At 46.6% G+C, this 13,757-nt stretch overlaps 1 protein-coding gene across 1 annotated transcript in view; it reads left to right on the top strand.

The window, feature by feature from the left end:
* Positions 1-501: 501 nt before the first annotated feature.
* Positions 502-13,757, top strand: part of ANKS1A (ankyrin repeat and sterile alpha motif domain containing 1A) — a gene marked incomplete at both ends in the record, with an annotated part of 41,430 nt that continues 28,174 nt past the window's right edge. Inside the window, 8 exons of the mRNA XM_009867184.1 lie at positions 502-582; positions 1,327-1,483; positions 3,362-3,424; positions 9,091-9,387; positions 10,072-10,147; positions 10,427-10,528; positions 11,757-11,852; positions 11,956-12,152. Coding sequence (XP_009865486.1) covers positions 502-582; positions 1,327-1,483; positions 3,362-3,424; positions 9,091-9,387; positions 10,072-10,147; positions 10,427-10,528; positions 11,757-11,852; positions 11,956-12,152 — 1,069 coding nt within the window. The remainder of the gene's footprint in view (positions 583-1,326; positions 1,484-3,361; positions 3,425-9,090; positions 9,388-10,071; positions 10,148-10,426; positions 10,529-11,756; positions 11,853-11,955; positions 12,153-13,757) is intronic.

Below are 13,757 nucleotides of genomic sequence, written 5' to 3'. Positions count from 1 at the left end.
TGACCAGGAGCAGAGTCTGTGTCCCACAGTCTGTGACTTACCCCCCCCAGTGCCTCCTGCCATGGGGGGAAAAGGGTTTCTCAGACTCATCAAAGTTCACCAGAGGGGTGCGAGTTAGCGGTGGGTCAATGCTTTACTGTCGCTTGTGGTTGACTTTAATAGACACGTGTTCTCTGAAGATACTTCTTGGCCAGCACATGTATGGCTGAAAGATGTCTAATAGCAGGAGAACGTGGGAAATCTGGTTTAAAACCCAAAAAGGTCTGCTGAAGCATCAAGTAGTGAACGCCTGCCCCGGCTGCGTGCTTTGTGACACTAACCCCTGTGCTCGACGCCGCGCTCTGTTCTCTGTGTTTCTGCTCTTAACCACAGCTGGCCAGCCGCTGGTTTGCTTCTGGATAACCGACTTGGTGTGAGAACTTTGCTGAAACTTGTCCTTGCCAGCCGTCCCGTCTGTTTGGTGTACGCCTAAGTGTTCCCTGTACGTTTTCTGTCTTGCAGCATCTGGAGGGGGCCAAATGTGAACTGCGTTGACAGTACTGGATACACTCCACTGCACCATGCTGCTTTGAATGGTCATAAGTGAGTCATCTTATAATGCCTTTGATCAGAGGGGATGCGATTTGCTATGGTTTGTGTGTAATTCATTCCCTGGCCCAACGCGGCAGCGATGGTGCGGCACCACACCATCTTCAGGACGAGTGAAGAACATCAGTGCAGTGAAGCTAGAGAGGCTGCTGCGGTGATCATTCCCCTCGTTAAAAAAAAAAAAAAAAAAAAGGCAAAATCCCAAGTTTTTTCCACCACCCTTTTATTTACAAGTGGTTTGGGTAAGATGTAGCAACGTGTTAAAGGTGGCTTCTCCAGTAACAGTCCCCTGCAGTCTGTCCGGTGTCCAACGTGTTGCTGTGCCTGCACCACTTAAAATTTGCTTCTGTGCATATTACGTTTTTAAGTAACTCCAGTCTTCACCGTGGTAAATCTTGTATTGTTCATTGCTACTGAAATTACTGAGAAATCGAATAGTTAAAAAAAATCTTTATTCGTATTCATTTTGCTGGTGCAATTCACTTTTCACCAGAGTGGCTTGTGGATGACTTTGGTCCCTGTTCAGTTCTGTCATCACGTGCTCATCTCAACAGTCTTTCTGTTTTGTTTTGGCTTTTTTCCCCTTGGGCAGCGTTTAATAGGAACACTTTAAAATCACATTTCAAGAAGATCTCAGAGATACTTTTATTCAGATTAACTTTTTGTAAAGCGCTGCGGAATGTAAGCTGTGAAACGGAGCCCGAGCATCTTAGGGACTCACGTTTCCTTCTCTTGCAGGGATGTGGTGGAAGTTCTGCTGAGGAACGACGCACTGACCAACGTAGCAGACTGTAAAGGCTGTTACCCTCTTCACCTGGCAGCTTGGAAGGGAGATGCAGACATAGTGAAGCTCCTCATCCATCAGGGACCTTCACATACTAAAGTGAATGAGCAGGTCTGCGTATTTTTCTCTGATATATCCTTGAATCGATTCCCTCGGACGGAGCAAGACTACCCCAGCTGACTCCTGACCCTTGCCAAACGAGTAGCGACGGTTATAAAGTTCCCCTTGCTATTGAGATAAGAGAAGCACTGCCCAAAGCAAATACCTCCAGTTCAGAGTTAGTGGTTGAATGAGTAAGATACACATGTTAGTACTGAGATATGTAAACACGAGAACCACTCCACACCTAGGAAGTGGTCTCCTGCTTTCATACTGGGCTTCTACAACTAACCCATAGGTTTTTGCTTTCAGTTGCTGGATAGCTGAGCAGGTTTCTAGTTCTCTCAAAGGATACGTTGGCTCCCTTCTTTGGGAACTAATCAAAGCAGCTCTGTTTATCTTTGTTTGGCCATGCTCTCTTAGCTACTCTCCTGGCTTGTCTCTAGCACTTGCTCCACTTAACTAATTTGTGAGTTGTAAGATGATTTTAACCGTACTTGCCCTCAGATAAATCCCTAATCTTAAAGAATTATTTTCTTGATGAGGCAAGGAAAAAATAATAATTCTGTTGCATTTGATCCCTTTGTGAAGCTGATAGTTTTTGGTCTAGGATGCAGAGGGATTGGTTTGTATGAGATAGCAGCTGCTGTGTCCACTTTGGAGGGCTGGCTCATGTGTAGCTTCCATGTGGAAGTCAGCAGGTATCTTACAATTCCAAGGAACTTCTGAAATGCTGCTGCTGGGAGACGCAGATATTTCTTTTATTTAAGAGTTTTGGGTAAAGAATTGGTTTAGTTACTGAGGCCAGCTGAGCAGCGTTGCTGAACTGCTTATGGCTGAGAGAGCTTGGGCAGATGTGCAGTAACAGATCCAAATCCCGGGGTTAAAGCTACAGTAGCCCTTGACTGTCCCATCCCGGAGGCAGGAACATCTCAACTCCTCCGTTCAGCCAGGAGGAGCAAACTAAGTTTGTCTGTCTTAATACCACAGGGCTAAAAATGTACATTCATGCAGAAGTTAATTCACAAGTAGGTCAGGTATTCATGGCTCAAGTTCAGCAACATCTGTCAAAGTGAGCAGCTGGGAACTGAGTTTCTGCTGTTGAGTTTTGACCTGCAGCATATACTTTTAACAAACCAAGGAGCGAACTCTCTTCAGAGTTGTGCTTTGGAGTCCCAGTGCTGCTTCCAGCCGTGCTTTGTGGGGCCAAAGTGCTGTGCTTAAGTTTTCTGTTCTTCCATCTAAGACAGGTAACGTGCTGCATCGGGCTGCTCCAAGGCAAAGTGGCTCCTTCTAAAGCATCAGGAAATGAAAAATATGGTGGTGATGCTCTTCACTACCACTCCTCAGTTGGGCAGAAATAACTAAGAGTGGGTGTTTTAACGTTTTTGTTGATAGGTTTTCAGTTTGGGGCAGTGGTTAATAATATCTAAAGGCACAGCTGCAGGCATTCGGCCTCCTTAAATAAATTGGAGAAGCACAGTTAGCTGCTCACAGTCAGTCTAATAAGAATTGACGGAGGGCCCCGAGTGTAAACCCTTCTGCTCTGAGGAGGACAGGTATAGGGGAAACCTTTGCAAAAGATTAAAAGCTTAGTGTAAGCCTTCCAGGTAATGTTTCATTAATGTCTGTTTAGTAGGAACCTTTTCAAATGAGAAGAGTCAGCCGGGTAGCCTGTGCTGCTCGTGTTCGGGGTCTTGTCGATGCGCTGCGGAGTGGTTCAGGTTACAGGAACCGGCAGCTGGAATGGCCTCTGCTGTTAATAGCTTTGACTGGAACAAGATGCTGTGTTCTGCCATTTCCACCCCTGGGGAGTCACCCATTGCTTTGTTGCTGTATCTCACCCATTTCATTATCACATTTTTTTTTTTTTCCTCTTCCTTTTTGTAGAATGCTCTTGAGATCAAAGAACTCAAAAAGTACGGCCCCTTTGACCCATATATCAATGCCAAGGTGTGTACTGTGCTGTCAGCATTTCACTGCATCATTACTCCAAGCTGCACTCGCGTGCTTCCAGGTGCAATGTCATCCAGTTGCAGTAATACCTGTTCCCTTTGCAGCTGCCTGGGGGAATAGTCGAATGTGACCGTTTACTTACTGTGGGTTTCTTTCTTCAAAGCAGTTATAGAAACGTAATTTAAGGGAAGCTTTTCCTTACTTTCCCGGGGGCTCCTTCCTTGCTTAGCCTTGTAGGACTCATGGTGATGGTCAGTTTGCTTGATTTGACTGGATGACTTCCAAAAGGTAATGGTATTTCGATTAAAATGCTCTAGGTTTTGTTTCATGTGCTAATGCTGCTGATAAATGCAAAGAGAAGGATTTTCTTTTTTTTTTTTTTTCCCCCTGCTTAAACATGGATGCATTTTCTCTGTGGGCTGTTTGGAGTGAATTCTTGTGCCTTTTCTCCTTCAAAACGCATAATCCTGTATTTGTCGTTTGAATGGACACTTAATTCTTTTGGTGGTGGTGAGGAGAAGGGCAGGCAGTAATGTTCATGCCTCCCTTCCCAAGTCCTTCATGTCCTACTTATTCATCAGTCTCTCTTCTTTGATGTGAAGCCTGTTGTGTTGTCGAACCCTTCAGCCCTGGTCTTCTCTTCCCGTTTTCTTGCCTATTTTGCTCCTCTCTCTTGCTTTTAGTCGTTCCTGAGCTGCGAAAAGGCGTGACGTTAACATTTGTGATGCACTGAAGCTGAGCAATTGAGGAAGCTGATACAGTTCCCGGTGGTGTTTTCTCAGACACCGGTTTTCATTTTTATTTAGAGTGAAGCTGCAGGCCAGCAATGGCATAACAGTCTGCTGATTTATCGTGAGCTGCTGCTGCTGTAAACCACCACACCACAGCTGCTTCCAGCCAGTTAGCTTGGATCCAGCCATCCATGGCAGATTTCTGTCTCTCAGAGTTTAAACTTTCACCCTGCTTGAGCTGCAGCAAGTTGAAAACACAAATTCAAAGCTCCGGAGCTTGTGAACCGCTGGGAATTATGTTTGGTTTTGCAGACTTCTGTTTCAGGAAATACCCTAGTGCATACCTCTTTAAGCAGAAATATATTTACATGGAGCTCGTCCGTATTGATCATTTTTGCAAAAACCTAGATGGGAGTTTTACAGCAACAAACATCTCGTGTAGAAGCACCGTAGTCGAGCAGTTCAGTCGCCTGAAAGGAGCTTTCTAAAGCGCTGTCAATGACAGAGTAAGATCTTACACACTCCAGCATTAAAATGTTGAACGAAGAAGGAGTATCAGGATGAAATACCAGTGATCTCGCTTCCTTGCAGATTTTTATTTTTAAAGTATTCTAATTTGGATTTTAGATTTTTGACAAGTGCATTATTGTAAACTCTCGGTTCAGTTTCCCAGATGGCTGTAGTGCTCACGAGAACAAAGCTGGTGGGTTTGGAATCTTTGCCTTGGTTTTAAGGAGAGAGAGATGATTTACACACAGTCTGTTAGGTTCATCACAAGTTCTGACCGGTTTTCCACCGGTTTCTGACCAAGTGTGGTGAAGAGCGTGTCCTGCAAACCCTGGTGTTTTCGCAGTAGCCTGGCCACAGGTGGGAGAACCACTACAAGTCCAGGTGTGGAGTTTAAGAGTCCTTGTTTACTTGGTGCTTCCAGCTTCTCAGCTCCCGTGGGGCATGGAATGTCATACAGAAGTGATTGAAGCAAAGTATTTCAACTTTCCAAACGTTTTGGGATATTTAGAAGATGGGGATAGCATTTGTGTGAGGCTGGACTGCAATTTAATTATCCTGTTGAGGAAGAAATAAAGCCAGAAGCTTCCTGCTCTCCTAAAAGTAGTAGTTAAGAGCTCTTTATACCCCTTCCTTTTCCACAGCTCTTGTTCAGTAGCAGGTCCCTGCAGTTTGCCTGGTACAGACCTGAAGGACTTGTGAAAAGCAAACGGGAGGAGCAAAGTTAAGAGCTGGAGCAGTAACTCCTGCTATCTAGAATTCGGTTATTTAATTTCTATTAACGAACCAACAAGTTGAGCAGAGACAAAGGAGAAGAAGCTGTCACACAGCTCGGATTCGTGCGCTGCACAAACTACCTTTGTCTTTTTTAATTGGAAGCAAATGGATCATGCAGATAGGGTTTAAAGTGCTATAAATCTCAATGGGCTGCTGAGAAAAGTGGAAGCCGACCATCTGGAGCCTGCAAATGAACCCGGGCAGCAAACCCACCCGCAGAGCTCCCGAAAGCTTGTTGGACATATGGGGATCGTTGGTTTTTCTGAAGTGTTTGGCATCGTTGGGCACCTGTCGAAAGGAAGGAGGTCTGTTCATCCTGACTGTGCTCCGGGCAGTGCCGTGTGGGATGGCAACGGGAATCCTGTGCTGCAACAAGAGGGAAGGAAACGACAGAACCGCCTGGGCAGACTCTTCTGGCCGGCTTTGTGCCCGAGCTTGGGATGTGCCTTGGGTGTCACCTCCTGGTGAAGTGTGGATTTTACTTAAGATTTTTTTTCTTTTTCATTTTGGTCTGCCTTGAACTGAAACTCTGTGGAGTGCCTGCCAGCAGGACATCCCTGTTCTCTGCTTTGGGACCAGCAATACAGCAGCTTTTTAATAGGACGAGCCCCCCTTAGACATGTGCGCGCTGACAAAAATCCTACAAAGGACTCTTGGGAACAGGTTGGATCGAACCGAAGAGTCACGTAGCCTCTTTCCCCAGCCCTGAGGCCGGATCAAGTCCACTTAAACCATTCCTGACCAGTGTTTGTCTGGCGGTTTCTCAAAAAACTGGAGGAGAGGCAGCTCTACAGCCTCCCTCGGCAGTCGATTCGACCGTTCAAACCTTTGCAGGTTAGAAAGTTAGAAAACTTTCCTTTATTCCAACCAAGTCTTCAGTCAAAGGCCTCTTACGGTGTGTTGGGAAGAGGGTGCAGGCAGATGTACTTCGGAGGAGCTGCTGCTGTTCCATTTTCAGTGGGTGAGGAGCACGAGGGCTATGGCATATCTAGTTACTGGGGCTTGAAAAAAATCAGGGAAGCCCATATGAAAGCAGAGACCTTTCTGCCTGTGTTCCCCCTTTGCGGTCTGTAGGCGGGCGTCGGACGAGCTCAGCTTCTCACTCCCAACAGGGAATTGGAGGGAGGGGTGCCAGGATTCCCGCAAGAATGCAGCCCCCGGGCCCTGTCGAGTGCTCTATTTTTCTAAGAGTTTTGAAATTTGAACCCGTTTGCCTTCTGGCTGCTGGAAAGGAATTTTCTTTTTCTGTCCCGATAAATATGTATGTCTGAGCGCTCACGCTCATTGTTCAGGCTTCGCTCTGGTTTGTGCTTGGAGAGGTGATGCGGAGGCAAACTCCCTTCCTTGCCTGCGCTGGCTCTTAGTATTTTTGGCTGCTTAAACCTCTCCCAAAATGGAAGCGGTAAAGACTTAGGCAGTAGCGGGAGTTTCCAGTACCGTGTTTGTGATGGAGAGAGACTTGCTGTTTGGTTCAGGGCAGTTTACCACCTGGTGGTCTCTGCAGAAGGGAAGCCTGGGGATTTCACCCTCTGCTGAAGGAAAATTACACTAAATTGCAGCAAGGATGGGGGAAGTCTCCAACAATTATGTTATTAAAGGATCTTCTTTTTCCATTTCTGAGCCGTCAGGCAGGTGTTGGGAGTTGCCGTGAGCTTTAAAGCATCCTTGAGGGATACAGCCTCTGTGCCAGGGAGGCATGAGCAGGGGACAGTCCTAGGCAGGGCTAGCGTGGCACGAGCAGCGCGTACTCCCCATGGCTCTTTGGCAGATGCCTGCTGCTCGAGGGGGGCTGGGGTTATCTACTCATCCTGCAAAAACTTGGCACCAGCCCCCCTCGTGCCGTGGGGCAGGCTGAGACCCTCGAGTCTGGCGGTGTCGTGGGCTCCCTGGATTTCCTTCCTTGTCACATAAGAAAAATGTGCTTTACCAACCTTTTAAGTGCCCTGAGACCCGCAGCTTAAGCTGATTTGGTAGGAGTGATCTCCGTAGTTCTCTGTTCTCTCCCCTTCTCACTCCGTATGTATTTTATGTGCAGACTTCTTTATTCTACAGTAACTTCTGTCCACTTGTATGTGCCTTCCTTCACCATGGCTGCCTCTGCCACTCCAAGTACAGAGCCTGTTGTTTGACTTTGAACTTCTGTGCTAACAGTGATGCTGTGCTTTCCTCACCTTCTTTAATACCTCACTTCTGCATGGGGCTGTTGCTGCTTCTTGCCTCAGTCTTTGCTTTTACACCAGTTGCAGCTGCAAGAGAGCCTCTCCAGAATCCCTCACGTCCCTCGTGCTTTTCACGTGGCTGAAAAAATGATGCAAATACCAGATAAAAACCGATGGGGGTTTGCATGCATGACTTCTGTAATCCTTCGAGTGCCTTAACACGGTTAATAGGATTAAAGTCCTTGTACAGCGGAGCAAGTTCTGCGGGGTGGGTGTGAAATGGTGCAAAATATTGACGGCTCCTACAGGCTGGCATCCAAAAAAGCACATGTACTCTCAGAGCAAAAAGGAAGGTATTTTGATCAAATTTGGTTTCTAAAGTAGTACTTCTAACCTCATCAAGACAACTATGTTCTCTGGTGGTTTTTTTTAATGGGAACTGTTCTTAAAATGACAAATTCAACCAGGATTCTTTCAGCTGAAGTTGGGATGTGTAACACTGTGCACTAAAGTTTTTTGGGTGTAATTGAGCTAAGTATTTGTTTCTCGAGTCCTTCAACTGAAATCCCTCTGTGGATAACACAACAGTAAAACTAGAAACTTGAGGGGGATTTAATTTGAGAAAAGGCTCTTTTAAGTCTGGCAATGTTCCTGTTTTGCACCTGCAAGTGAAGAGTGTCGGGCTGCTTGTCTTTCAGTGCTCTGCATTGCTGATTTTTAACCTGACAGATGCTGCATGCGTTAATTGGATCTGGCTTTCACTGTGGAGGTGTCCTCTTGTCGCTTGGACATCTCTTCCCCTCAGCTGACCCGAGACCTTGGCTTTTTAGTGATCTCATCGCCCTGTTTTCTAATTCACTGCATGTAACTCAATGCACCCTTTCTCTGACTGACCAGCTTGCAAGCTGCAGAATTGCGAAGGTGGAATGGCTGCTGTGATCAGGATAAGTAGGATTTGAAACAATTGAAGTTTAAATCTAAAATGATGACGATGAAGCTACAGCAGATAGAATTCAGGCTGCATTTGCCTCTTGCACATGGCAGCCTTTTATTTTTGTACTGCCCTGAAGGGTGGGATGCTGCCAACAGGTAGCAGGCTGCTTTCCCTGAGGGCCAGCAGAATTACTGGGAATCCAGATACAGCTCGACAACCCCTTAAACTTCAGCACGGTCCCTTGATTTTGACGCCAGTGCTTTTTATCTAGCACCTTTTGCCCACAGCTGAGTAAAACTTGTCGTTCTGAACGTTTTTTGAAGCTTTTACTGGGTGGGTTGGTTGATGAGTTCACGTAAGGGATGTCCGCGCCTGCAAAATGCATATCGAGATGGTCAAAACGTTGCTCCAGGCTCGGTTTCAAACTGGACTCTCTGCTTCCCAACTGCTTTTTTGTCTTGTTTTTTTGCATTTAAACTTCAATGGTTTGAGCAAGGCGTGGTGTGGCTCCGTCATCCCCCGTACTGACGTGCTGGCGTTTGTGACCCCCTCCAGAACAACGACAACGAAACAGCGCTGCACTGTGCTGCCCAGTACGGCCACACGGAGGTGGTGAAGGTCCTGCTGGAGGAGCTGACCGACCCCACCATGCGCAATAACAAGTTTGAGACTCCTCTGGACCTGGCCGCGCTCTACGGGAGGCTGGAAGTCGTGAAGATGCTCTTGAACGCTCACCCCAATCTTTTAAGCTGCAACACTAAGAAACACACTCCCCTGCACTTGGCGGCGAGGAATGGTCACAAAACTGTTGTCCATGTCCTCCTGGATGCTGGCATGGATAGCAACTACCAGGTACCTGGGGTGTCTGTGTGTGAAGGACTGCTCAGGTTGCTGGGGGACGGAGAACCCCCGTAGTTGTGGCATGGAAAGCTCCTCCTAACCCTCCTCCCAGAGGGATCATTTATGAAAGACAAGCGATGTTTTTTTTCTCCTCTGGGCTGTTTGTTCAGCTCTTGGTTGCTCCGAGAAGCTGCTCAGAGGGATTTTGGTGCTGTGCATGCTTCACGCCTGCTGCTTGCGATAGAGAGGAGAGCCCCAGACACATAGTGAGGGAGAAAAGAAACCCCTTTGCCTGAGCTGCTCTGCCCTGCGATGCTCTGAGCTCTTGATAGCGATGGAGGCAAATTGTGTCTCTTCCTATCAAGCCACTTGAGAATGTGCTGGTTTCACAGCAATAGCTTGTATGTGGTGGTCCTGTCGTTCCTTTTCAGGACAGGAGCTCTCGCTAAGCTGCAGAAAGTCCTTTCTTGGATTCTAACCTGGGCCTGCACGTCTCTCTGAAGAGACCATCCCCATTTTCCATTCCAAATTCTCAGCCTTGTAATAATATTGACAGTCTGCCCTCAGTTGTAGATACGGTTGCCCACGCTTTGTGTATCATGCTGTATATTTACTGCTTCTGTAACCTTCTGAAATATGCCTTCATCACCATTCCCCACTGTCCAGCTTCATGCTGTTTTTCCATTTAATTTGCAGACTGAAAAAGGCAGTGCTTTGCACGAAGCTGCTTTGTTTGGCAAGACAGATGTGGTACAAATATTGCTGGCTGCAGGTGAGAGAATGATTCCCTTCTGAAGCAGTAACGTGCTGATCCCTTCACCCAGAACTTGAGGAAACCCCTTTATAGTGGCAGCATGTTTCTCCAACAGCTATCAAAGCTCCTCAGAGACATTATAGGAGAGATTATCTCTCATTTTTAGCTTTAAGTCTGCCCCTCTAGAGTGTTTTTTTTAGCTCCCCCCAGCGATGATCACAAATCTAACTTGATGAAAGATGTGACTTTGCCTACAGTTAGGAAATATTCTTGCTTTTGTTTCACCTACTGCCACAGGTATTGACGTGAACATAAAGGACAACAGAGGCCTGACAGCTCTGGATATTGTGAGGGAACTTCCTTCTCAGAAAAGCCAACACATAGCAGCTCTTATTGAAGGTAAGTGATGTGCATGGGCAGGAGGGAAAGGTTCGGGGGGCTAATTGTGCTGGAGCAAGCACAAGAATTTGGTCTCTAGTTCTGGAAATTGCTGAAAGCAAAGGTCAGGTTCCTCGAGGAGAGTCTTGCAGGCGTTGGAAGGAATGATGCTAAACGCTTGGGTGAACTGTCTCCAGACCAAATGTTTGCAGGGGGGCTTCCAGGAGGGGTGTTTTGGTGGATTAGCTCCTCTGCTGAAGGAATGTGGCATGACATTTACAGTTTAAATGGGCTTAATTGAGCTTAGTTTAACTCACTGTAGAAGTTAATTAAAATTAGGGATAGGCTAAATCTGCTTGCAGAACGCAAAGTAATAGCTTTAGAAATGGTTTTGGATTAGCTATCCTTTATGTGTCTGAGTAGATGAATAGTTGTCCATGGATCTCACATCCTACTCTTCAGTTCATTGTGAAGCTTGGGCATAGATTTCACAGATGAGATTTACAGAAGAGGCCTTGATTACTTGTGGTCTATAAAGGAGCTTGGCCCATTGTGTCTGTCCAAGTTAGGGAACGAAAAGTGGCGTCTTAGCTAAATTCATACCTTGTAATTATGCTGTCTCAATTTCCTCTCAGCTGTGGGGAGAAAGATCAGAAGAATATGCCACTGGTGTGCGTTATTCATGCTTAGCGTTTCAGAGCTTTGCAGGTTCAAAGCACTTTTCAGACCTTTAATTAAGCTTTGCCTGTGAGGCTGGTAGGTATTGTCTCTAGCCTGAAATGGAAGACTAAGATGGGTTTTAAAACTGAAGTTCTTGCAGGTAAATGCTGTTCCTTTTGCTCCTGTGAGCGAGCTAGCTGTGTGAGATGTTGCAGTCTGACTTTATTCATGTAAGCTGAATGATTCTAGCTTTGCCTGTGCTTAGGGGACCACAGCTAGGATTAGTTTCTTTGCTGCCTTACAACCCCAGAAGACTGGACTACATCTCTGCTCCATGAAAATTTGCGATTAAAGACTGTAAAAGTTCAAAGAACCACCCTTCCTTAACCTTACGCATCTGATTAAAGAGGCCGCCCGCTTATGTTTTGGAATCTGAGCTGCAAGTTTTAATAATGTACTTCGGTTATTTTTTGGAGGCTGAATAAGATGACAGTTGTTTTTCCATCCACAAGAGAGGAAGTACCATACGCTGAAGTGGATGTAAAAGTAGGTTGACATGAGCTGACCCTGTTGCCCCACCTCATTGCAGATTACACGGTGGGGAAGAAAAGTGCCAAAACTGCAGAGAAGACTGTTCAAGCACCGCTTGTTCCAGCCACTGATCCTGTGTGCCGGGTGTCTCAGGGTAGGCTTCCATGCGACGTGGCTTTTTTCCTCCTGTGAGCACTGACTTTCTGAGGGCAGGAGCCCCAAGTGACTTATTATTTGTCTCTCTCTTCCTCTCGCAGGTGATGTGGAGAAAGCAGTGACAGAGTTGATCATAGATTTTGATGTGAACCCGGAAGAGGAGAGCCCGTATGAAGCTTTGTACAACGCAACGTCCTGCCACTCCCTGGACAGTCTGGCCAGCGGGAGATCTTCAGATCGCGAGTCTGTGAATAAGGAAGCAGAATCCACTGGTCTCAAAGCAGCAGGAGTCAGGCCTGTATGTAGCTGTGTGTGCTTGTGTCTGCTTGCCTTAGAAGAATAAGTACGTCCATTTTTGTGATTTTGCAGCAGGCTGCCAGTCCCCTAGCTGGAGGAAATCTTTAAACCCATCTCCGATGTGGGTTAGAGCGGGCAGGTTCATCTTCTTTTTCCCTAGCCTGTTCACGTAACCTCCGTTGCATTGCCCATGAGTAGCTGCTTGTGCCTGCCTGATTTTCAGCTAGTGGTGCATCCTTCTGTTTTCTGGCAGTCAGATACTGGTGTCTGTGAGTTTGTTTGTCAGGGCATCGCACGTAGCTGAAGGCCTCACTTCTTGTCTAGAAGAAACCCTCGGAAACTTCTGTATGGAGCGTTTTCCTCATCTCTCTTGCTTTCTGCTTTGCCCAAGAGATTAATGGAAACTAATTGCCAACAGAAATATTTAAATCTTTTTTGTGTGTTACTTGTAGAAATCTGTAGAGGATACTCTGGGCTTTACAAGGCAATTCCAAGCTCCTGGAGCTATTTCTGAAGAAGTCTTCCTCACCTTCTGTTAGTTGCATCTGCTGCCCCCTTAGCAATCAGTGGCAATGCTGCTATGGGGCAGATGGGCTGCTGGCCTTGCAGCATGCTGTTTCAGCTCCAGGGCTTGTTTTCTGGTTGGTTTTTCAAAGCCTGCTCCGTGGATGTATTGTTGGACAAAAGGCAAAGCAGTAACGAACAATTAAACTGCTGGTGGTACTGTAACCACGCTTCCTCTCTCTCTGCAAAGAGGTGCATCTTTTTTCCCTATACAAACACAGGAGAAATGAGACCAAAAGCTTTACAAGGCTGACATTTCGGCAGTAAAAGATGCACAGTCCTGCTATGAACTCAATTTTGGTGGCTTGTATCGGTCTGTGTGTCTGATGTGAAATAAGCTCAACTCTATCACAAATAAGAGAAGCTGAGAGGCTGAACTGCAGTGAAAAGGGAGGAGAAAGAGGGATGTGCTCCAGGAGCTTGCTGGAGTTTCTCCCAATACTTGAATTTAGGAAGTGGTTCACCTCTGCTGTCTTTCCCTTTGCCGTGAGATGGAGCTGTTGCAGGGCAGGAGATCACACGGAATCACAGATGACCCGGAGCTGCGTTTAGCTCTGCGTTGAGACAGGGCAGCAGCTTTTGCTGCTCACAGGCACTCGTGGGATATGTGAGGAATGCAGTGCAGCTTTGTCTCTTGATCTCTGGAGTTTTCCACTATAAAAGATGCCTCTGGAACCACTTGCTCATGTTACAGTTTCATTCAGACACAAGCGATGAGTCTTCTAACCATTTGCACGAGTTCATGGCTGACCTTTGCTGTGAAGCGCTGTGCCCCTGAGACTGCTGGGCTGGCGCTAAACAAACCGGCTTAAGTAATGCAGGTCCTCCCTTATGAGGAGCGATTGAGGGAGCTGGGTCTGTTCAGTTTGACAAAGAGGAGGCTGAGGGGGATCTCATCATGCTCTACAGTTACTTGACAGGACATTGTAGAGAGGTTGGTGCTGGTCTCTTCTCACAGGTAATCAGAGACAGAACCAGGGGGAATGGTTGCAAGTTGCAACAGGGCAGGTTTAGGCTGGACATTAGGAAGAAATTCTTCACC

This window comes from Apaloderma vittatum, unplaced genomic scaffold (genome assembly GCF_000703405.1).
Source record: "Apaloderma vittatum isolate BGI_N311 unplaced genomic scaffold, ASM70340v1 scaffold20453, whole genome shotgun sequence".
Lineage (NCBI taxonomy): Eukaryota > Metazoa > Chordata > Aves > Trogoniformes > Trogonidae > Apaloderma > Apaloderma vittatum.
This window is presented reverse-complemented; position numbering and strand designations above follow the sequence as displayed.